The following is a 20,264-nucleotide window of genomic DNA, read 5'->3' as shown; positions in this document are numbered from 1 at the left end:
ACATACAGTGGTATCTTGGTACTCGTCCTTAATTGGTTCCGGGAGCCGCAATGAGTACAAAAAACGATGAGTACCAAACAAATTTTTCCCATAAGGAATAATGTAGCGAGTCACAAGGGAGCCGACATCAACAAGTTCTAGCTTGTGTGTTGAGTACCAAACAAACGACAAGTACAGGGACAAAAATGCACTGAGTACTAAATTCGATCAGTTTCAGAGCCGCTGAGTACCGAGGTACGACTGTATTGGGTTGGAATGAGTTTTTTTCCTTGGTTGACATCATCTGACTCGTTTATAATATAGCACGCACACTCAGCAACTTTATATGTACCATGTAACATTTCATTGCATCCCATAAAACTTTGAGTATGATCTTGTTCATGTGCATGATATTCAGGAAGTGTGGCTGTTATGTTACCATGGATTTGCAAGATACTGGAGTTCAGATTTACGTAGGAACTAGAAAGCGGAGACAAATTCCTTGTGTGTCCAATCACACTTGGCCAATAAAGAATTCTAATTCTATTCTATAATTCAACCTTCTGAATATCCCCTGAATCTGTTGGGATGGCTATTGTCATTAGATATTGCATATTTATCTTTTTTTCAGGAAGATCAGCATTTTGTACTGTACCTGTTTCCATTCCAACTTCTGTGTCCTCGTGATTAACTTTGTGAGGTAGGTTAGGTGTGGATAGTCAGCAACCTGTAATTATCTAATAAATCTTGTGACTGAGTGGCGATTTGAACCTGGTCTTGACCTGAACTTAGGTCAACCTGTTAACTGTGTCGCCATAAGGGTGGCTCGCTGGAATACTGTACAGGAATTCCTCGTTTAGCAACCACAATTGAGATCAACAAGGGAGCCAATAAGCTAAGCGGCCGTTAATTAAAACGCCAAATGTGCTTATGATCTTCTTTCTGTTTTCCTTTGCTTTACAGATCTGCTAAGGTCATAAATGAGAGGACTGATCACAAAGTTGCGTTTTTTATCACCATCATAACTGTGAACAGTTGCTATATGAGACAGTCGCTATATGAGGACTATCTGCACTGTACATATCCCCTAATTTCTAAATTAGAAGGACCTGGAAGACACTCTCAGAAGAATCTTATGGCATCTTATCTAGATTTGAGTTAATTGCCTTTTTTTATTAGAAAACACTATACTTTAGATGCCTTTGAAGTCAGAGTAGGTAAGGCACTACTACATCCTAAACCTCTTTTCAAAAATATTTACGTTCAGTTCCTACTAAGTGTCATGATAGAGTAATACATGCACGTTTTATTGAAAAACCACAACAAACATTTTGTGGATATTACTGCATTCATTTAATGTTGTGCAAAATTAGACTCACAACATTCAAGATGCGAAGACCAGGTCTTCTTCAGGAGGATCTGAAGTCCTCTTCAAAATATTATGCTAAACCACCTTTTCAGGCAATAACTCAGTGTTTTAACTTCTGGTAGTAATAGACTTTTCGACCATTCAAAGGCTGCACAAAGCGGAAATTGTTTTGCATTCGCCTGTCTTCCTCAATGGTGGTAAAATATAGTGAATTTGTCATTTTTTCAACCTGGAAAAAGAGACGGAAAAAACCAATGGCAGGAGAGAAGAAGAAGAAGGGAGAAGACAGCAAAAAATGAAAAGTTACTTCATCTCCCCAGAACACAGATGTTTAATGTCTTAAGTAGGGATTCCTGACTTTCAGCCCAGAGCTGATTTTGTGAACCTTTTTGACACAGTTGTTAAGCGAATCACTGTGGTTATTAAGTTAGGAAACACAGTTGTTAAGTGAATCTGACTCCCTATTGACTTTGCTTGTCAGAAGGTCGCAAAAGGTGATCACATGACATTGGGACACTACAACCGCCAGGAATATGGGCCAGTTGCCAAGCATCTGAAGTGACCATGGGATGCTGCAATGGCCGTAAGTGTGAAAAACAGTCATAAGTCGCTTTTTTCAGTATTGTTGTAACTTCGAACAATCACTAAAGGAACAGTTGTAAGTCAAGGACTACTGTATATTCTAAAAATATTTAAGTCTTGGGCAGTGGTGGCGAACCTATGGCACGCGTGCCAGAGGTGGCACTCAGAGCCCTCTCTGTTGGCACGCGTGCCACCACCACCAGTAGCAGGTCCATCAGGCCACCACTGCCACCTGGACCAGGAGCCCTGCTCAGCACAAAGAAGGCAAAGCAGCCGACTAGCAAGCTTGAGTAGAGGTGGTAGAGCAGAGGTCACTAACCATTGTCGATTGGTGGACTGGAAAAAAAGGGAGGGGGAAGCATTTTACATGCGTGCATGCACGCACGGGGCCGTGAGCACGCACACACTGCAAATGTGGGGCTAGTGCCTGTGTGATACTAGCCCTGCCCCATTATTGGGGCAGCAGCCATTTTTGCACCTTGCAGCACGGTGGCCCATTTTTGCACCCCGGTTTTTGCATGCCAGAGGCGGCACTCAGAGGCACCTTCCTGCCCCCCCCCCGAGGGTACCACAATGCTGATGCGGCTCTGGCACTTTGCGATAAATAAGTGGGTTTTGGGTTGCGGTTTGGGCACTCGGTCTCTAAAAGGTTCGCCATCACTGGTCTTGGGGCTTAAATGCACTAAGTGATTCCATCAATTGGAGTTCTCAGCAGACTTACATATATCTGGAGCTTTCCAAATTTTGCTCCTTAACTACCAACAACTTGGTATGTATGATCTAGGTATGTCCAATTGGTCCTGCTATTACCCAAACACAGATTGTGGGCCATAGAGAATCCCTAGCAGACCTATTCCCACAAGGGGTTTTTATGGGGGATGTTTTCACTCGGGGAGGGCAGCCAACTCCCTGGACAATAACCTAAAAACGTGTTAGCCCCGGTGGAGCAAGAATACAGGTAGTCTGCAACTTACAACAGTTTATTTATAAGAAGACAAACCTTTATTGTCCTTTTTTACTATGAACACACTGGCCCATATTAAAAATGAAATTCTGTTGTCTGCTCTTAAGAAAGTATACATCTACCACACACATACATACACAGCACACATATATAGACACACACACACACACCATACATATACTGTATATATACATTTAGTGACCGTTCAAAGTTACAATAGCACTGAAAAAGGTAACTTATGACAATTTTTCACACATCATTAAGCAAATTCATTCTTCTGAAACTGACAAAAATAATGGACATGTGACCGCAGGATCCTGCAGCCGGGCATAAATGTGAGCAGTTGCCAAGCATCGGAAATGAAGTCACGTGACCTTGGGGGTGGTTGTTCTGCAACATTTTTACAACACAAGCCATAAGCACCTTTCAGAGGCCATCACAATTTTGAACAGTCATAAAATAACCTGTTATAAGTTTAAGGCTACCTGTAGCTCTTTCAATGCTTCTCTGTGGCCCCCCTCCCATCAGGATCTGCCATCAGGATCTGCCACTTCTTTGCCTTCTGACATGGCCAGCTCTAAGTGCAAAACTAGATCTACAGTATTTGCTTATAGCAACTCTGTCCTAATCCATAGCGGTTTTGCGACAAACTCAGGAATCTGAGCATTTGAGGATCAGGGCCAGTCTATTTTCAGAGAATCTTAGAATCCATTCTTAAAAGCTGAGATGAATCAGATCTTATCCACTCACCACTTGGGAATGAACCCCAATGGGTTTTCGAAGCACAATCCAGATCACAGACTCTTCACAGTCTGGAGAAGTGAGAGAACCTCTGTAGCGGTAATAACTGCTTTTATCTGCTGTTTTCAATAAGCCACCCAGAGATAATTCCCCATTCAGATCCCAAGAATCATCTGAAAAACCAGAAAAAAGAGACAGGTACAACATCACCTCATTTTTATTTTAGGGAAGTGGGTGGGACTGGGGGGGGAAGGGGAGATCCAGAGACTCACCTTTCTCTGGGATGTTGACGAGAAGATTGGCTAGAATGGTCCATGGAGTGAAATAGTAAACCCTTTGGGATTTCTGTAGCAAATTGAAAGATAACAGTACAGTATATAAGGTCTCCTGTGCTATACTAAGAAACTGTATGTACTGTATAGTTGGTGGGATACAGGGAATAGGCGCTTTGCTTGCAAAATAGTCTCTCAATTAGAGATGCCAGCTTGCAGAGAATAGCATGAATGTGCCTGGCGCAAAAGTGGGTTACAGTTGCATTTATGTCTCTATATATATAGTCTCTGACTTACAACTATTCATTTAGTGACCAATCAATCAGAATAGAGCTGAAAGGGACCTTGGAAGTCTTCTAGTCCAACCCCCCACTCCAGCAGGAGACCCTATACACTATACACCCTATACACCGACAATGGCACTGAAAAAAGTGACATAAAATAGCAAGAGGAAAAATAAAATAATACACCCTTACCTCCCACCCCAGCGACAACACACACGTTGACAGACACATGTATTATAATTGCCAACATGTGTCCAAACTAACCAACACAATTCTTTCTATTAGTAGGGAACGTGACATGAGGACAACTAAAGCTGATATGCTGGTCTATCCAGGGTTTACCTAACCCAAACTGGTTCTATGGAAGCTTTTAACTCATGATGGGCAGCAGACCCCAGTAACTAGGAGTCCGTGCCAATTAACCCAGAAAATAAATGGTAGGCGTGGTATACGGAATTATCTCTGAACGTGTCAAATCCCCATCCTATTTGGAAGATGCCACCCTAGGCTGCCCAAGGGACAGATACTCTTGGACCAATCCAGCACTGGATTGGCATTCTTCCTGGCCAACCATTTGCGCTGCTTACCTGCATGAAGAGTGCCAGGACAAGCAATCCTTGAGGATCCTTCCTCGCATCTTCTAAACTCATGTTGTTTTTAGTGTGAACCAGGTGCATCTGGTGCAAGAATGGAGAATGAGCATGAGCACCAATATTTTAAACAGAGTGTTAACAATGCAGGTAGCCCTCGACTCACAACCGTTTGCTTAGTGACCATTTGAAGTTACAATGGCCTTGACAAAAGTGACTTGTGACCGTTTTTCACATTTACGATCTTTGCAGCATCCCCACGGTCACATTCAGATGCTTGGCAACTGGCTCCTGTTTGTGATGGTCGTGGTGTCCCGGGGTCATGTGATCACATTTTGCAACCTTCTCACAAGCAAAATCAATGGGGAAAACCAGATTCACTTAACAACCCCCTGCTACTAACTCAACAAATGCAGTGAGTCAATTAACAACCGTAGCAAGAAAAGTGATAAAATGGGGCAAAACTCACTTAACAACTGTGTCGCTTAGCAGTGAAAATTTTGGGCTCAGTTTTGATCATAAATTTGGGCTCAGTTTTGATCATAAAACTGTCTGTATAAAACAGTTTTTCCCAACCCTGGCAATTTTAAGACATGTGGATTTTAACTCCCAGAATTCCCCCAGCCAATCATTCCATCCTATCCTACACACACAGAATCTATAAAGCTCAGTGGTTGGCTACTTGTAGTTCCCACCTGTTCTCTTCAGATAGTTGTGATCAGGACAGTAGTTGTGTTCCCTTTTTAACAAGTAATCTATTCTGAAAGGACTTTGCACCCCCCATTACTGATTTTTACATCCTTCCCCTGAGGACTATCAGCAACATACATAATAGCTTATGAAAAAGCTGCCAAAGTAGAAATGCAGAAAGCACAGTTAAAGATTCTGGTTGCAGAATAGGTAAATTGATCTTAGCTGATCAAGTAATCAGCACTACAGGAATGCCCCAAAGGTGCTTTTTTCAAAAGGCAACTGGGTTTTCTGTGTTTTTCCTTGAGGATGTTCCGCTTCTCATCCAAGAAGCTTGTTCAGTTCTGACTGAATGGTGGAGAATGAAAGGATTTATATTCCTTGCAGTCATCTGGTCATTAGCACTCTTTCTGGGAGTCGTTCCCCGCCATTCTGACAGAAATGAAGAAGCTGCTTAGATGAAAAGAGAAACATCTTCAGAGAGAAACAAGAAAGTCCAGTTGCCCCTTGAAAAAGCACCTTTGAGACAAGCATGACTTGGATGACTGAGAATCTCCATAGTCCTTGACTCACAACCATTTTCTTTGTGACCATTCAAAGTTATAAAGTCACTGAAAAGTGTAACTTACAACTGGTCCTCACACCTACAATCATCATCCACACAGTCACCTGATCAAAATTTGGGCACTTGACAGCCAGCGTGTATTTACAGTATAACAGTTGCAACATCCTGAAGTCATGTGATCTCCATTTGTGACCTTCCCAATTGGCTTCTGACAAGCAAATTCAATGCAGGAAGCTGGATTCACTTAAAGACTGAAAGAGTCACTTAACTGCAGTGAACTACTTGAGCCGTGGTGGTGCAATGGTTAGAGTGCAGTACTGCAGGCTACTTCTGCTGACTGCTGGCTGCCAGCAGTTCGAATCTCACCGGCATTCTACCCTTCCAAGGTCAATAAAATGAGGACCCAGATTGTTGGGGGAAATATGCTGTCACTGTAAACTGCTTAGAGAGGGCTGTAAAGAACTGCGAAGCGGTATATAAGCCTAAGTGCTATCACTATCACTTAACGAAAGGTCAAAAAAGGTCATCACATCAGGTGAGATCCACTTAACAATCACTTTGCTCAGCAACAGAAATTCTGGTCTCAGATTGTGGTCATAAATTGAGAATTACCTGTATTCTCCTACATCAAGCCAAACATTCATCTCTTAGTAATTTTATTTTTGCCAGCACCCTGAATTGATTACCTCCATGGCATAGCGTTGGCCATTGATTGTGTGCTCTGCGCCACTGGTATTTTGGGTGCCCCAGTGCCAGTGGGCGCTGTGCAGGCAATACTCTGCTGGTAAGCTGGGACCAGAGATGGTTGCTGTGGAATTAAAAGTTATCTGAACTGCAACAGAATGAAAACAAAATTAAGAGCAAATGTCTTGATGGGTCTTTGACTAACAAGCAAACAGGCATTATTCCAACAGATGTTGATTCCTAAATCCACAATCCCAGAAAATCCCACTCTTAAAACTGTAAGGATGATAGGAGATTTTAGGAGAAGCTCTCCTATTCTACCACCTCTTACAATATTGGACACACAGTATCAACAGTAGAGATCTTCAGGTTTCTGGGTTCTATAATCTCCCAGGACTTAAAATAGACACCTCACATTAGAACCACTATTAAAAAGGCACAACAAAGAATGTTCTTCCTGCATCAACTCAGAAAAGTCCGATTGCCCAAGGACCTGCTGATACAGTTCTACAGAGGAATTATTGAGTCTGCCAGTTGTACCTCAGCAGCTGTCTGGTTTGGTACAGCAACCAAACAGGACAGGTACAGACTTCAACGGATAGTTAGGACTGCAGAATAAACAACTGCAACCAGCTTGCCTTCCATTGAGGATTTGTATACTGCACGAACCAGAAAGAGGGCTAAGAAAATATCTACAGACCCCTCACATTCTGGACATAAACTGTTTCAACTTCTCCCCTCAGGATGCCATCACTCTGCTAAACACCTAACTCCCACAGCATTGTCTTAGACCAGACATGTCAGATTGCCCAAGGATCTGCTGATTCATGATCTATGACAAGGGTCTTCAAACTTTTATGACTTGTGGACTTCAAGTCCCAGAATTCCTCAGCCATGAATGAATGAATGAATCTTAACTCTCAGACTTAGCTGTTTTGGAGCCCTTTTTGCAATTCCTAAATTTGTAACAGTTAACAAGCAGGTTCTAACTGATGGAGAATTGCAACCTGATACCCACATCAGCACCTAGTTTCACAAGCCTTCCATTACACACATCCAATTAATTGGATTGTCCGAGTCCTTAAACCAGCAAGAGAGGAGAAATAAACAATATGTCATTCACAAGTGTCAAAGTCTCTCTCTCTCTCTCTCTCTCTCTCTCTCTCTCTCTCTCTCTCTCTCTCTCTCTCTCTCTCTCTCTCTCTCTCCCTCCCTCCCTCCCTCCCTCCCTCCCTGTCATATCCGAGTAGCACCTGCTAAGGATCACTGCCCTAAGAGCCTTCTGCTCCTCCTGTCTCTAAACTCAAATCAAAAGGGGTAGGAAGATTTCGGTGCCATCCATATGATGTCCCTCAGGATGTCCCCTGACTTACTTTTCTTCTCCTTAAAGCAGTAACAGAATAACAGAGTTGGAAGTGACCTTGGAGGTCTTCTAGTCCAACCCCCTACTCAGGCAGAAAACCCTCAACCTTGATGATGTTAAGATGTGTGGACTTCAGCTCCCAGAATTCCCCATCCTTTGTTCCAGTTGCCATGATTAAACCTTTTTTCCATACTTTTGGCCTGGATGATTGAGCCTTCATTTACATATTTTCCCAGCCAGAAATTACGGTAATGTGTTCTCCATTTCCCATGCTGGTTGGGGAATTCTGGGAATTGAAATCCGCACATCTTAACATTGCCAAGGTTGACAAATTCTGACTTAGTGCGATCCAATTGAATGTTGTCAAGGTCCTCTCAGCATATGAGACCCTTACGGTGTATTCTTTCAGGCCACAAATGTGCAGATCGTATCATTCTTTCAGCCCAAATCTGGGCAACATCTGGGACAGTACTCCATATTTTAGGAAGACTGGAGTCACAGCCAAATCATGGATTTGAATGAAAGGATAGATGTGGCAGGCTTTGGGGGGAGGGGTATCCAGGGAGAAGAAAGATGTTGGGGCTCATTCTATTCCACCTCCTGTGAATCTAGAGTTCATGTGACAATAAGGAGGCACTACATCACTATTTCCCAAAAACAAAAATTAGGGTCTGCGTGGAATTGAATTAGGTTGCATGCTTCAGTTTCACTCATATCAAATTTGTAGCACAGATTATCAAGCCTGGCGGAAAGGAGACCACACAGTAAGCTTAGCCTAAATAGAAGCAATTATTCCAATTGAAAAACCAAGCTGGATTCCGGAGATTTACAGGATCATGTAGCCTTTGCAACCCAGCTGAACTGCTATTACTAGGAATATACCACTGTGATGTAGCACAAGGTTTTTCAACTTTGGCAACTACCAGATATCTAGGCTTTGATTCCCAGAATGACACAGTCAGCAGGGCCACTGCTGAGAATTTTGGGAGTTGAAGCCCACCAATCTGGAAATTGCCAAGGCTGGGAACCCTTGGTGTCAAAAATATTCCTCCAAGTGAAGGAACTTCTTATACATTTAGCAATGGATGGTAATCCATGAATACGTACGATGATATCCTTTATTATCTATTTGCTTGACAATGTTACAATCTTCATAGCCGTTTAAATATATAGGTCCAAGACTAGAATCATGAACTACTTTCTTGTGGTTAATGTTGATGGGAGATTGTCTCGTGCCACCGCAGGAGCCAATAGTTCCCCAAGTGCTAGGTCCTAGCAGAAAAAGAGTAAAGAGGTGATCATATTAGATAATAATATAATAATGTAGCCCTTCCATGTTTTTCCTTTTTTTTCCTTTTTGAAATTAGAACATTTTTCTAGAATTTGGCAAACAGGTGTGTGTATGCACAGATGTATTTACCCAGTCAGTTCCCAGGTAAAATTCAAGGTGTCGGCTATCAATTTTAATGGCTTACATGGCTTGGGGCCAGGTTATTTGAAGGACCACTACTCTCTTATTAAACCCACCTGTCCCGCCAGGCCAGGAAGACAAGGCACATTGTGGGTGCCATCGATAAGGGATTGTCATCTGGTGGGACCACAAAAAGGGCCTTCACGGTGGTGGCCCCTTCTTCGTGGAACACCATTCCCGTTGAGGTACAGTTGGCCCTCAACCTCTGCTTTTCTCAAAGTCCCTAAAAATATTGTTTTGTCAGTGGGCCTGGGGACCACAAATGGAAATGGAACTGTTCAAGTGGCTGATTTGTTTGTGTTGTTTCTGCCATGGTGGGTGAGGTGGGGGGATTTATGGGTATTCATTATGTGGTGGAGTTTTTAAATTTTGTAAACCAGAGTTCCCCAACATTTCCATCTTTGTGGACCGGCCGGGGGAGGGGATAGTTTGCAAAAATGGCCAACAAGCACTGGCAGCTCCATTTGCGTGAGGGGAATGCATGGGCACCTGCCGCTCATGTAAATGGAGCACAAGCACATGTGCTCACCCACTGCTCCCACAAGTGAGGATGTGTGCAAACGCTCTCTGGCTGTTTCCATGGCCCAGTTGCAAACCCCTCACGGCCCACTAGTAGGCCCTGGTCCACAGGTTGCGGACCCCTGTTGTAAACCTCCAAGAGTCACCTATCTATGAGTTGGGCAGCTATACAGGTAGTCCTCGACTTATGACCAAAATTTTTGTTGTTAAGCAACACAGTTATTAAGTGAGTTTGCCCCATTTTACGACCTTTCTTGCCACAGTTGTTAAGTAAATTGCTGCAGTTGTTAAGTTAATAACAAGGTTATTACATGAANTCATAAATATGAGACAGTTGCCAAGCATCCGAATTTTGATCGACTTACAGCAGTTCATTTAGTGTCTGGGGTCATGTGATCAATTTTTGTGACCTTTTGGCAAGCAAAATCAATGGGGAAATCACATTCACTTAACAACCTTACAACTAACAATTAACTTTAAAACTGTGGCAAAAAAAGTCATAAAAGGGGCAAAACTCACTTAGCAGCAGAAATTTTGGGCCTCATATATAAATGATCTGAAAGGAAAAAACATTTAGAAGTTCTTCCTCATGTTTCAGCATATTTTAACCTCGAGATAGCTAAGTGTATGTTGGCAGATACCACACTTGTGATTGCAACATATGGAATTACAGAGATTTTCAAACGTAAACAGTGTGAGGGTGGGTGGGCATGTTCATTCCTTTAAACTCATTATTACCTTTTCCTTCCCATGTTAATATTTTTTAAAGATCTATGGTTTTAATTATCACTACCTTTATACCATTAGGCGTATAACGTATGCTATTATAATGCTAGCCTTTAACAAAAACTGAGATGTAGACTTCTTCTAGGTGTCATCAGTTGAGGAAATAAACAGTAAATTAATTATAATAATAGCCAATATTAAACTCAAGGTGGTCACTGATTCAATTAAAAAATCCTTAGATCGGGATGTCCAACCAGAGTATGAACAGGGTGAACTAGAAATTCAGATTAATGAGGGCAGATATGATATTGTTGCCATTACAGAAACATGGTGGGATGAAACACACAAATGCAACACACAGCTAGAGGGATTTAAATTATTTAAAAGAAACAGACCAAATAAAAGAGGAGGTGGAATTGCTCTATATATAAGACATAACTACATATCTACAGAAATAGAGCACAACAATGATGAAAACTGTCTTGAATGCATTTGGATCAATATAAAAGGGGGGGGGGAATGACATTGTCATAGGTGTATACTAAAGGCCCCCCAACCAAACAGAGGAAATAAATGAACTTTTTGCTAGTCAGCTAACTAAGGTACATCACAATAGTAATGGGGGACATTAATTGCCTGACATCAACTGGGAGACAAATTCTGCACCAAGTGGAAGATCAAACAGATTCCTGACAAACCTAGCAGACAACTTTGTCTCCCAAAAAGTAGAGAAGGGAACTAGGGGATTAGCCATATTGGATCTAATTTTCACTAACAGAGATGAAATGATAGAAGGTGTTGAAGCCACAGGAACCTTGGGAGGAAGTGATCATGCAATATTGGAATTCAACATTATCGAAGCACAAGAAATAGAACACAGTCAAACTAGAATCTTGGACTTTAAGAGAGCTAATTTCAATAAACTTAGAGAGGGCTTGGGAAGAATTCCATGGATGAGAATCCTCCAGGGGAAAACAACTCAAGAAGCTTGGGAAATTTTGAAAAATGAGATAATAAAAGCCCAGTCTAGCAGAATACCAACAAAGAAGAAAAATAACAGCTCTCAAAAGAAACCAGCATGGCTGCATAAAGAACTCTCTGATAAATTGAAAGATAAAAAGAACAAGAATAGAAAGTGGAAAGAGGGGCACATAACTAAGGCAGAATATCAGCAAATAGCCCAAGCCTGCAAAGATGAGGTGAGGAAAGCTAAGGCTCAAAATGAACTAAGGCTTGCGACCAAAGTCAAAAATAACAAAAAAGCTTCTTTCAACATGTAAAAAACAAGAAAAAAATGAAGGAAATGATTGGTCCACTAGTGGGTGAAACTGGCAAGAAGGTGACAAGCAACAGGGAGAAAGCAGAATTATTTAACTCGTTTTTTGCATCTGTCTTTACACAAAGGGAAAAAATAGACCAACCTACCAAAAACAGTGCCACAAAAACAGAGTAGAAATGCAAGTTAAGATAGGCAAGAAAACGGTAAGTGAGCACCTATCCACGCTAGACGAGTTCAAATCACCAGGACTAGATGGATTACACCCCAATGTTCTCAAGCAACTGGCAGACATGATCTCAGAACCATTGAACTATATTTTTCAAAGATCCTGGAGCACTGAGGAACTACCGGAAGCCTGGAAAAGAGCTGATGTAGTTCCCATCTTTAAAAAAGGGAACAAAATGGACCTAGGAAATTACAGACCTATCAGCCTGACCTCAATACCTGGGAAGATTCTGGAAAAGATAATCAAACAACGAATCAGCGAACACCTAGAGGCAAACAAAGTTATTACCAACAGCCAACATGGGTTTCTCAAAAACAGATCATGCCAGATAAATCTTATTGCATTCTTTGACCAAGTGACAAAATTAGTGGATCAGAGGAATGCTGTGGATATAATTTATTTGGACTTCAGTAAGGCATTTGATAAAGTAGATCACAAGCTACTACTTGATAAGATAGAAAAATGTGGGTTAGACAGCATCATCACCAGGTGGATTCGTAGCTGGCTGACCGGCCATACTCAGTGTGAGGTCCTCAATGGAACTGCATCTACATGGAGGGAAGTGTGTAGTTGGATGCTCCAGGGCTCTCTTCTGGGCCCAGTGCTCTTTAATATCTTCATCAACAATTTGGATGATGGGATAGATGGGGAACTCATCAAATTTGCAGATGACACCAAGCTGGCAGGAATAGCCAACACTCCAGAAGACAGGCTTAAGATACAGGAGGATCTGGACAGACACGAACACTGGGCGCTACCTAACAAAATGAAATTCAATGGTGAAAAAAGTAAGGTTCTACATTTAGGAAAGAAAAACCAGAGGGGTGACATGATAGCAGTGTTCCAATATCTCAGGAGCTGTCACAAAGAAGAGGGAGTCAAGCTATTCTCCAAAACACCTGAAGGCAGGACAAGAAGCAACGGATGGCTCTCCAGCAACAAGGCTTGTGGTTACCACAGTAAGAAGGTTTCTGGAATCAGAGAGAAAAAAACATGGCTTACCACACTCTGGTTTGTCATAACACCATTGATCTGCAAGAAAGAAAAAGAAAAGGGAAATTTAATGGCTTTTTAAGAAAGCATTGAAAGGAACAAAGGCCCAAAGCATCCCAAGGTATTTCTTCCATTCAGGGGTCTTCGCAGGAGTGTCCATAAAAGCAAGATGGCAGCCCAGCCAGGTGATCAAAGCCCCGCCCCCTTTTTATGTGTGGGTGTCGTGTATATGATTATGGACACCATCTTGACTTTTTTGACCCCCTCCTGCAGACACTCCTGCTTCCATTCAATACCTAAACCATATTTCTGGCATGCAAAGGGGTTTTTCTAATTCTCTTCCTCACCAGCTTTCCCAACCCTTCACAGATAAGAACTGAAGATATGGAGAAAAACTCCTTTCCCCAAGATAAAACACAGATGTTCAAAATGAATCCCCCCCCCAAAAGAAGCATTGTCTTTGTTTAAATTTTCATTTCATGGATTACTATAAAAAGAGAGAATTCAACATTGCTACCCATTCCTGAGGACAGGATACTTGGAAGGACTGACTCCTTCAAAGTACAGGTAGTCCTAGAGTCTTACAAGCGTTCATTTAGTGACCATTTGAAATTATAACGGCACTAAAAAAAACCCACTAATGACTGTTTTTCACACTGACTGTTGCAGTTCCCCCATGGTCACCTGATCAAAATTTGGACACTTGGCAACCGGCATGAATTTATGATGGTTGTAACCTTCTGACAAGCAGACTCAATGGGGAAGCCAGATTCACTTTACAACTGTGTTACTAACTTAACAACTGCAGTGATTCACTTAACAACTGTTGCAAGAAAGGTCACAAAATAGGGCAAAACTCACTCAAGACCTGTCTTGCTTAGCAACAGAAATTTTGGGCTCAGTTGTAGTTGTACGTTGAGGACTACCTTTAACCTAGCTTTGGCAACTGTAAGCTCTTAATTTACAGCTAGGAGCAACTGACACCAAATTTTTCTCCTTTGCAGATGACGGAATCCAGATAATTTTCTAAAATGGGGCCATCAGTTAAGGAGGGTGTCTCCCACTGAAAACTGAAATTGCAATTCCACATTCTAGGAAGGTCACATGGTAGAAAACTTACCATCACAAGTAACGCAGAAACTTTCCAGGATCAGGAAGAACAGGATGCATGCTGATAATTTCAGTGGAAAACCAGCACTTCCCATTGTACCTGCGTAAAGGGAGCACATCGTTAACAGACTACAGAGCCCATCTCTTTCTCCCACACGTAGTTTGTACGGACTTGAGTAAAGGGTTGGACTAAAAGATCTCTGAGGTCCCTGCCAGTCCTATGATTTTATGTTCTGTGTTCTAAATAAAAAAGAAACCCTGGGCCGGTTACTAATGCAGGTCAACTGAGGCGGCTGGCCTTCTGGGATCTAGCAGCTCCTTTCTCCCTACTACTTACCAGCCCAAACAATATCTTGCATGCTAACTATGCTAAACATTAATTAATTCCCTTTCAAAGGAGGTAGAGTAGACTTGTTCAACGTGTCACTCTCTTAACATCTTCAATTCTAAGTTGCCTAAAGGTTAAGATCCAACAATGGCAGTTCTCGACTTACGACCACAACTGACCCCCAAATATCTGTTGCTGAGCAAGGCAGTTAAGTGAGTTTTGCTCAGTTTTTGCAACCCCTGGGCCATGGCCCACTACCAGATTTATGAAGCAGATTTACCCAATGGAGATAAAACCTCCTAAGGCTGCTAATCTGATAAGAAGCTTGGAAGATACCACAGGCTCCCCAGGTCAACCTCCTGCACAAGGGCAGTACTACATATGTATTGACTGATTATAAATTTGATTTATAACCTGGCTTTCAGACAGGAGCTCAACATTGTGGCAGTGATGCTCCTTCCACCTGTTTTCCTACATAACCACAACCTGGTTAGGTTGAGAGAGAGGGACTGGCCTCAAGTCACTCACTGAGCTTCTATGGCTGAGAAGGAACTAGAATCTACACCCCCAGATTCCTAATTCACCACTACATCACTTTGGGTTTGGGGCTGACAAAGAGTGGCTAGGCTAACCCAAGGTCATGTAGTGAGTTGTCAAGGTTGAGAGTAAACCAAAATCTGGGTCTCTCTGCTCCTAATCCAACATCTGAACCACTACATTACACATCTGCTTCAAAAAATCAGTGGGAATCTGCCAATCTATGATTCCTGACCTATCTTGCAACAAGGATGTTCCGTGAAGTCCTTGAAAACAAGGCAGACAGAGAAGAGTTTTTGGAAATGTGTGGGACTTCACATCAAAGCTGAAAAACGTGTGGCTTCCTTGGGTTCAAACTCTACCAGTGGTAGGATTTCTCTCTGCTTTGCTTACCTGCTCTGCTTGGCTCTTTCTGGCGTTGAAGTCTTGGGGAAGTGCTTCTTTTCGGGAGTGTCTTTTGGACTTAGGAAACACGGCTTTTGTTATAGGCTTGCTCCTCCCAGAAGGAAGCAGTGGGTAGGCAGGAAAATTGGACACACCTTCAAAGACGAAGAGGCATTGGGCCATCCACACAGGGACTTGTCTATGGGTGATTTGTTTACCTATTTTTCATACCAGGAGGAGCTCATCTGTATAGGCAACCAATTAAGTAGAATTAGTTGGCTGATAGATCATCGGGCTTTGTAATTAGGAGACCAGTGGCCCGATCTTGAATTACATTTGATTAACAGAATAACAGAGTTGGAAGGGCCTTTGGAGGGTTTCTAGTCCAACCTCCCTGCTCAACTGCTTTGTCTTCACCCATCTAAGGACCCTAAATACAGGTAGTTCTCAACTTACTTATGGTAAGGACAGCTGAGAAGATCATAGGAAGCTCGCTCCCTGGTATTCACGGTGCTGCTTATAAGCGCTTATATGTGCTTAGAGCTCAAAGCCTTGTTAGAGACCCCACACACCCACTTTACGGTCTGTTTCTGTGGCTCCCCTCTGGGAGGAGGTTTCAAAGTATTTATAGCAGGACTACCCGATTCTGTAATAGCCTTGTTCCCTATGCCATCCCTCTGGTAAACTCGCACAATTCGTTCTTCTCTCCATGCACATGTATACATAATCCGAACTAGACTGTGTTGTCTCTCTGTGTCATATAATATATGTGGGTATATGCATAATTCTGTATTTATTTATTTTTGTCATATTTATGTAGTGTGTATCGGAGGTGGTGACCTTTGAGAGCTGAGTGCAATAAAATTTCACTTTAATGTATGCCGATTAGCGTACATTCAAAGTGACAATAAAGTTATTATTCTATTCTACTCTACTCTACTCTACTCTACTCTACTCTACTCTACTCTACTCTACTCTACTCTATTCCAACAGTTCATTTAGTGACCATTCAAAGTTACAACAACAATGCAAAAAGTGACTGATGACCATTTTTCACACTTATAACTGTTGCAGCATCTCCGTAGTCACATGATTTACATTTGGATGTTTGACAACTGGTTCATACTTATGACCGCTGCAGAATCCTGGGGTCATGTGATCACCTTCTGACAAGCAAAGTCAATGAGGAAGCCAGATTCACTTAATAACCGAGTTACTAATTTAACAACTGATTCACTTAACAAAAGTGGCAAGGAAAGTCATAAAATGGAGCAAACGTCACGTAACAAATTTCTCAGCTAGCAATGTACGTTCTGGGCTCAGTTGTGGTTGTTAAGTTGAGGACTACTTGTAAAGAAGTGAGGTCAGCTGGGAATGCTGGAAGCTGTGGAACTGACACCTTTGGTGGGTTTCTGCTTGGACAATTCCAGAGTTTGCTGATCAAGGAACTAAGGAGAGGATGTAAATATCTCCTGTCATTCCTTTTTCTTCCCTGATCTTCATTTTTACTTAAAAGCCAGGGGTAGGGGTGCTATTTTGGTTTTATTTTTCTTTGATAAAGGTAAAGGTGTCCCCTTTCCAGTCACATCCAACTCCAGGGGGCAGTGCCCATCTCTGTTTCTTAGCCAAGGGAGCCAACATTGTCCGAAGATGTTACCGTGATCATGGGGCCAGCATGGTTATTCACCAAGGCACACAGAACACTATTACTTTATCACCAAAGTGGTACCTATTTATCTACTCACATTTGCATGCTTTCAAACTGCTTAGGAGGGCAGGAGCTGAGGCAAGTAACGGGAGCTCACCCCATCAAGCGATGCTCAGTCTCAAACCCAGGCTGACAAGCTCAATGTCTTTAACCGCTGACCTATCATGCCCCTTCTTTTCTTTGACACTCAGGAATTTGACACTGGTGATCAATGGAACAGGTTCTTAGGCCAGTGTTGCTCTACCGTGGCAACTTGAAGATGAATGGACTTCAACTCCCAGGATTCCCCAGCCAACTTGAGGTTAAGCGGTTACAAAAAGCAGAAAGGTGGCCAAACAGGCTGATCAGATTTTCAGGACACAATTTCCAGGGAAGCATTTGAGGGACAAAATCCAAATGCTCCTCTTCTTCCTATTAAAGGCAGTCCTCAACTTAAAATCGGTCACTTAGCAATTGCTCAAAGTTATGACGGACCTTGGAAAAGGAACTTAAGACCCAGATTTGAAGTTCCAATATTTGTTGCCTTCCCCCTTCAGGGTCCCATGGCTGCATTTTTGGCTCTCAGCAACCAGCCTGAATTTACGGCTTTTTGCAATGCCCCGTGGTTATGTGGCAGCAATTTACATTTTTCCTAGAAAAGTGTACACTTTTTCTGGTTTCCTAGTTTACCTCAGTTTCTGGCAAAAAATGCTCCAAAGTGATTAATGGGTTCAGTTAATGACCATGGTATTTGCTTAACGACCACAGTGTTCGCTTTAAAACTGCCATGTTCATTTAGCGACTGCCACAAAAAAGGTCATAACATCAGGCACAGGCACCTGATGACCTGCTTTATGACCCTCAGGACTTACAAAGGAAATAGCAAGCTCAATTACGGTAATAATTTGAGGACTGTGTATAATTAATAAGAGTGCAGTCCAGGGAAGTTTGCACAGCCAAATGTTGCTTAAAATTCAACTATAATATTCTGGTTTAATTCCTTGAATTTCCTATCAGTTCAACCCCTGTTACGTAAGGGCCTAATTTGGGATTTTCTGGATTCCCCAGAAATTTAAAGGGCTTCAGTAAATGTCAGGTGCAGCCTCCTTCCCTTGCTTTTTTGAGCATTTGAGAATCAGCAGAAAATCTAAAATTGTTCATTTAAATAAAGAATGGAACAGAGAAACCTCAGGGCATCAGCCACAAAGCGTATTTACTACTTGTTGTTGTTGTTGTTGTTAATTGCGAAGTCATGTCCGACCCATCGCAACCCCATGGACAACGTTCCTCCAGGCCTTCCTGTCCTCTACCATCTTCTGAAGTCCATTTAAGCTCACACCTACTGCTTCAGTGACTCCATCCAGCCACCTCATTCTCTGTCGTCCCCTTCTTCTATTGCCCTCAAGCTTTCCCAGCATTAGGCCCTTCTCCAGTGAGTACTTACTACTACTCTTCTTTAATTTCTTGGAGTTTACAAGAAGAAACCTGCAACTCCTGCCTTTGTTTCCCGCACAACAATCATGGGTGGGAGAGCAGCTTGCTTCCGATACGAAATGGCGGTGAAGTGCTTGGCAGACAGCCAAACCTATGATCAGTGATAATTATTGGAGACCGGTTTTTAGTGCCAAGATGTAGAGTCTGGAACTAGTTTTATGTGCCTCAATTCACTCTGGCATCTTACAAGGAAGGTGCCCTCTCTGCAATGCCTTTCCACATATTCCAAGGAAAGCAGACATCCAGGTTAGGTAACTCAGCCTCTTCCGAAACCGAATCATATTATTCATCAGTCTCTGAATTAAAGCTATTAAACTAAAGCTATGTTCTCACTTGCACCGAACCAGGAAATGTATTTTTTCTGTCAAGGACCCACGATGCGGCCATCAACTTGTTCCTACCCAGGAGGAGATAAGCTGAAGCTGCCCTTAGATCTTCCAGTTTCAAAGTAGTGTACAAGTCATCCTCAAATTACAACAGTTTACTTAGTGACCGTTTGAAGTTACAACGGCATTGAAAAAAAGATTGTTCTTCACACTTATGACTATGGCAGCATCCCCATGGTCACATGATCAGCGTCCCGGGGCCGTGTGAGAACCTATCGCAACCTTCTGACAAAGCAAAGTCAATGGGGAAGCCAGATTCACTTAACAACCATGTTACTAACTTAACAATTGCAGTGATTCACTTAACAACTGTAGCAAGAAAGGTTGTAAAATGGGACAAAACTCACATAGCAACTGTCTCGCTTAGCAACAGAAATTTCGAGTTCCGTTGTGTCATAAGTGGAGCATATAAATTATACAAATTCAATATCTGACATCCTTTTTTCACGAGCAATCTTTCGCCATTGCTTTGCTGAGAGCAAGGTCTGTCATCACAATGAAGCATTGTCCTTGTTTGTGGCCCTCAGGGCTTGGAGCTGGCAAGTGTTTGCCGCTAGGGCAAACAGCCAAAGAAAGTTATATAAATCAGTCTGGGGTCACGAGAAAGCCACTGTCACAGGCCCAGGAGATAAAAATAGGTTTGCTAAGGTAAGCCATTCTAGTAATCCAACAGCTATATTTGCACAACAGATTCTCTGCTTCCTGAAGTTTTCAATTTTTCACATCCTTCAAATCACAAACTACTTGACAGGCTTGGTTCTCAAACATGCTGAGTCTCAAAACACAAACTAAATGCTTAACAACCTTGACTTGCAAATGCAACCTTTAAATCAAAAAGTTGGAATTGAATTGGCCAGTACCCTTGCTGATGCAACAAAACAGTAAAAAGAAAGAAAAGTGAAATAAATTAACTTGGGTTGAACTCTTAATTCAGAAAGTCAAGATTGGCTTAGCTTAATTTGGATTTGTTCCATTAGCCAAAGATTTGGCAAGCTTTCCTCTGGAACAGACAATATTTTAACTCAGTTATGGTAGCTGAAT

The 20,264-nt window shown here is 42.2% G+C and overlaps 1 protein-coding gene across 1 annotated transcript; it reads right to left on the bottom strand.

Annotated features, from left to right (window-relative positions):
- Nucleotides 1-1,313: 1,313 nt before the first annotated feature.
- On the bottom strand, nt 1,314-6,766 carry LOC107297835 (putative carbonic anhydrase 5). Its single transcript, XM_029286395.1, has 5 exons — nt 6,723-6,766; nt 4,779-4,868; nt 3,908-3,980; nt 3,645-3,808; nt 1,314-1,577 (listed from the first exon to the last, which is right to left on the bottom strand). Exons 1-5 carry the CDS (start codon nt 6,726-6,728, stop codon nt 1,449-1,451), a joined length of 462 nt encoding a protein of 153 aa, XP_029142228.1. The 5' UTR covers nt 6,729-6,766; the 3' UTR covers nt 1,314-1,448.
- Nucleotides 6,767-20,264: the final 13,498 nt, after the last annotated feature.

The sequence above is a fragment of the Protobothrops mucrosquamatus genome, unplaced genomic scaffold, assembly GCF_001527695.2.
Source record: "Protobothrops mucrosquamatus isolate PMUCROS unplaced genomic scaffold, P.Mucros_1.0 scaffold3558, whole genome shotgun sequence".
NCBI lineage: Eukaryota > Metazoa > Chordata > Lepidosauria > Squamata > Viperidae > Protobothrops > Protobothrops mucrosquamatus.
This window is presented reverse-complemented; position numbering and strand designations above follow the sequence as displayed.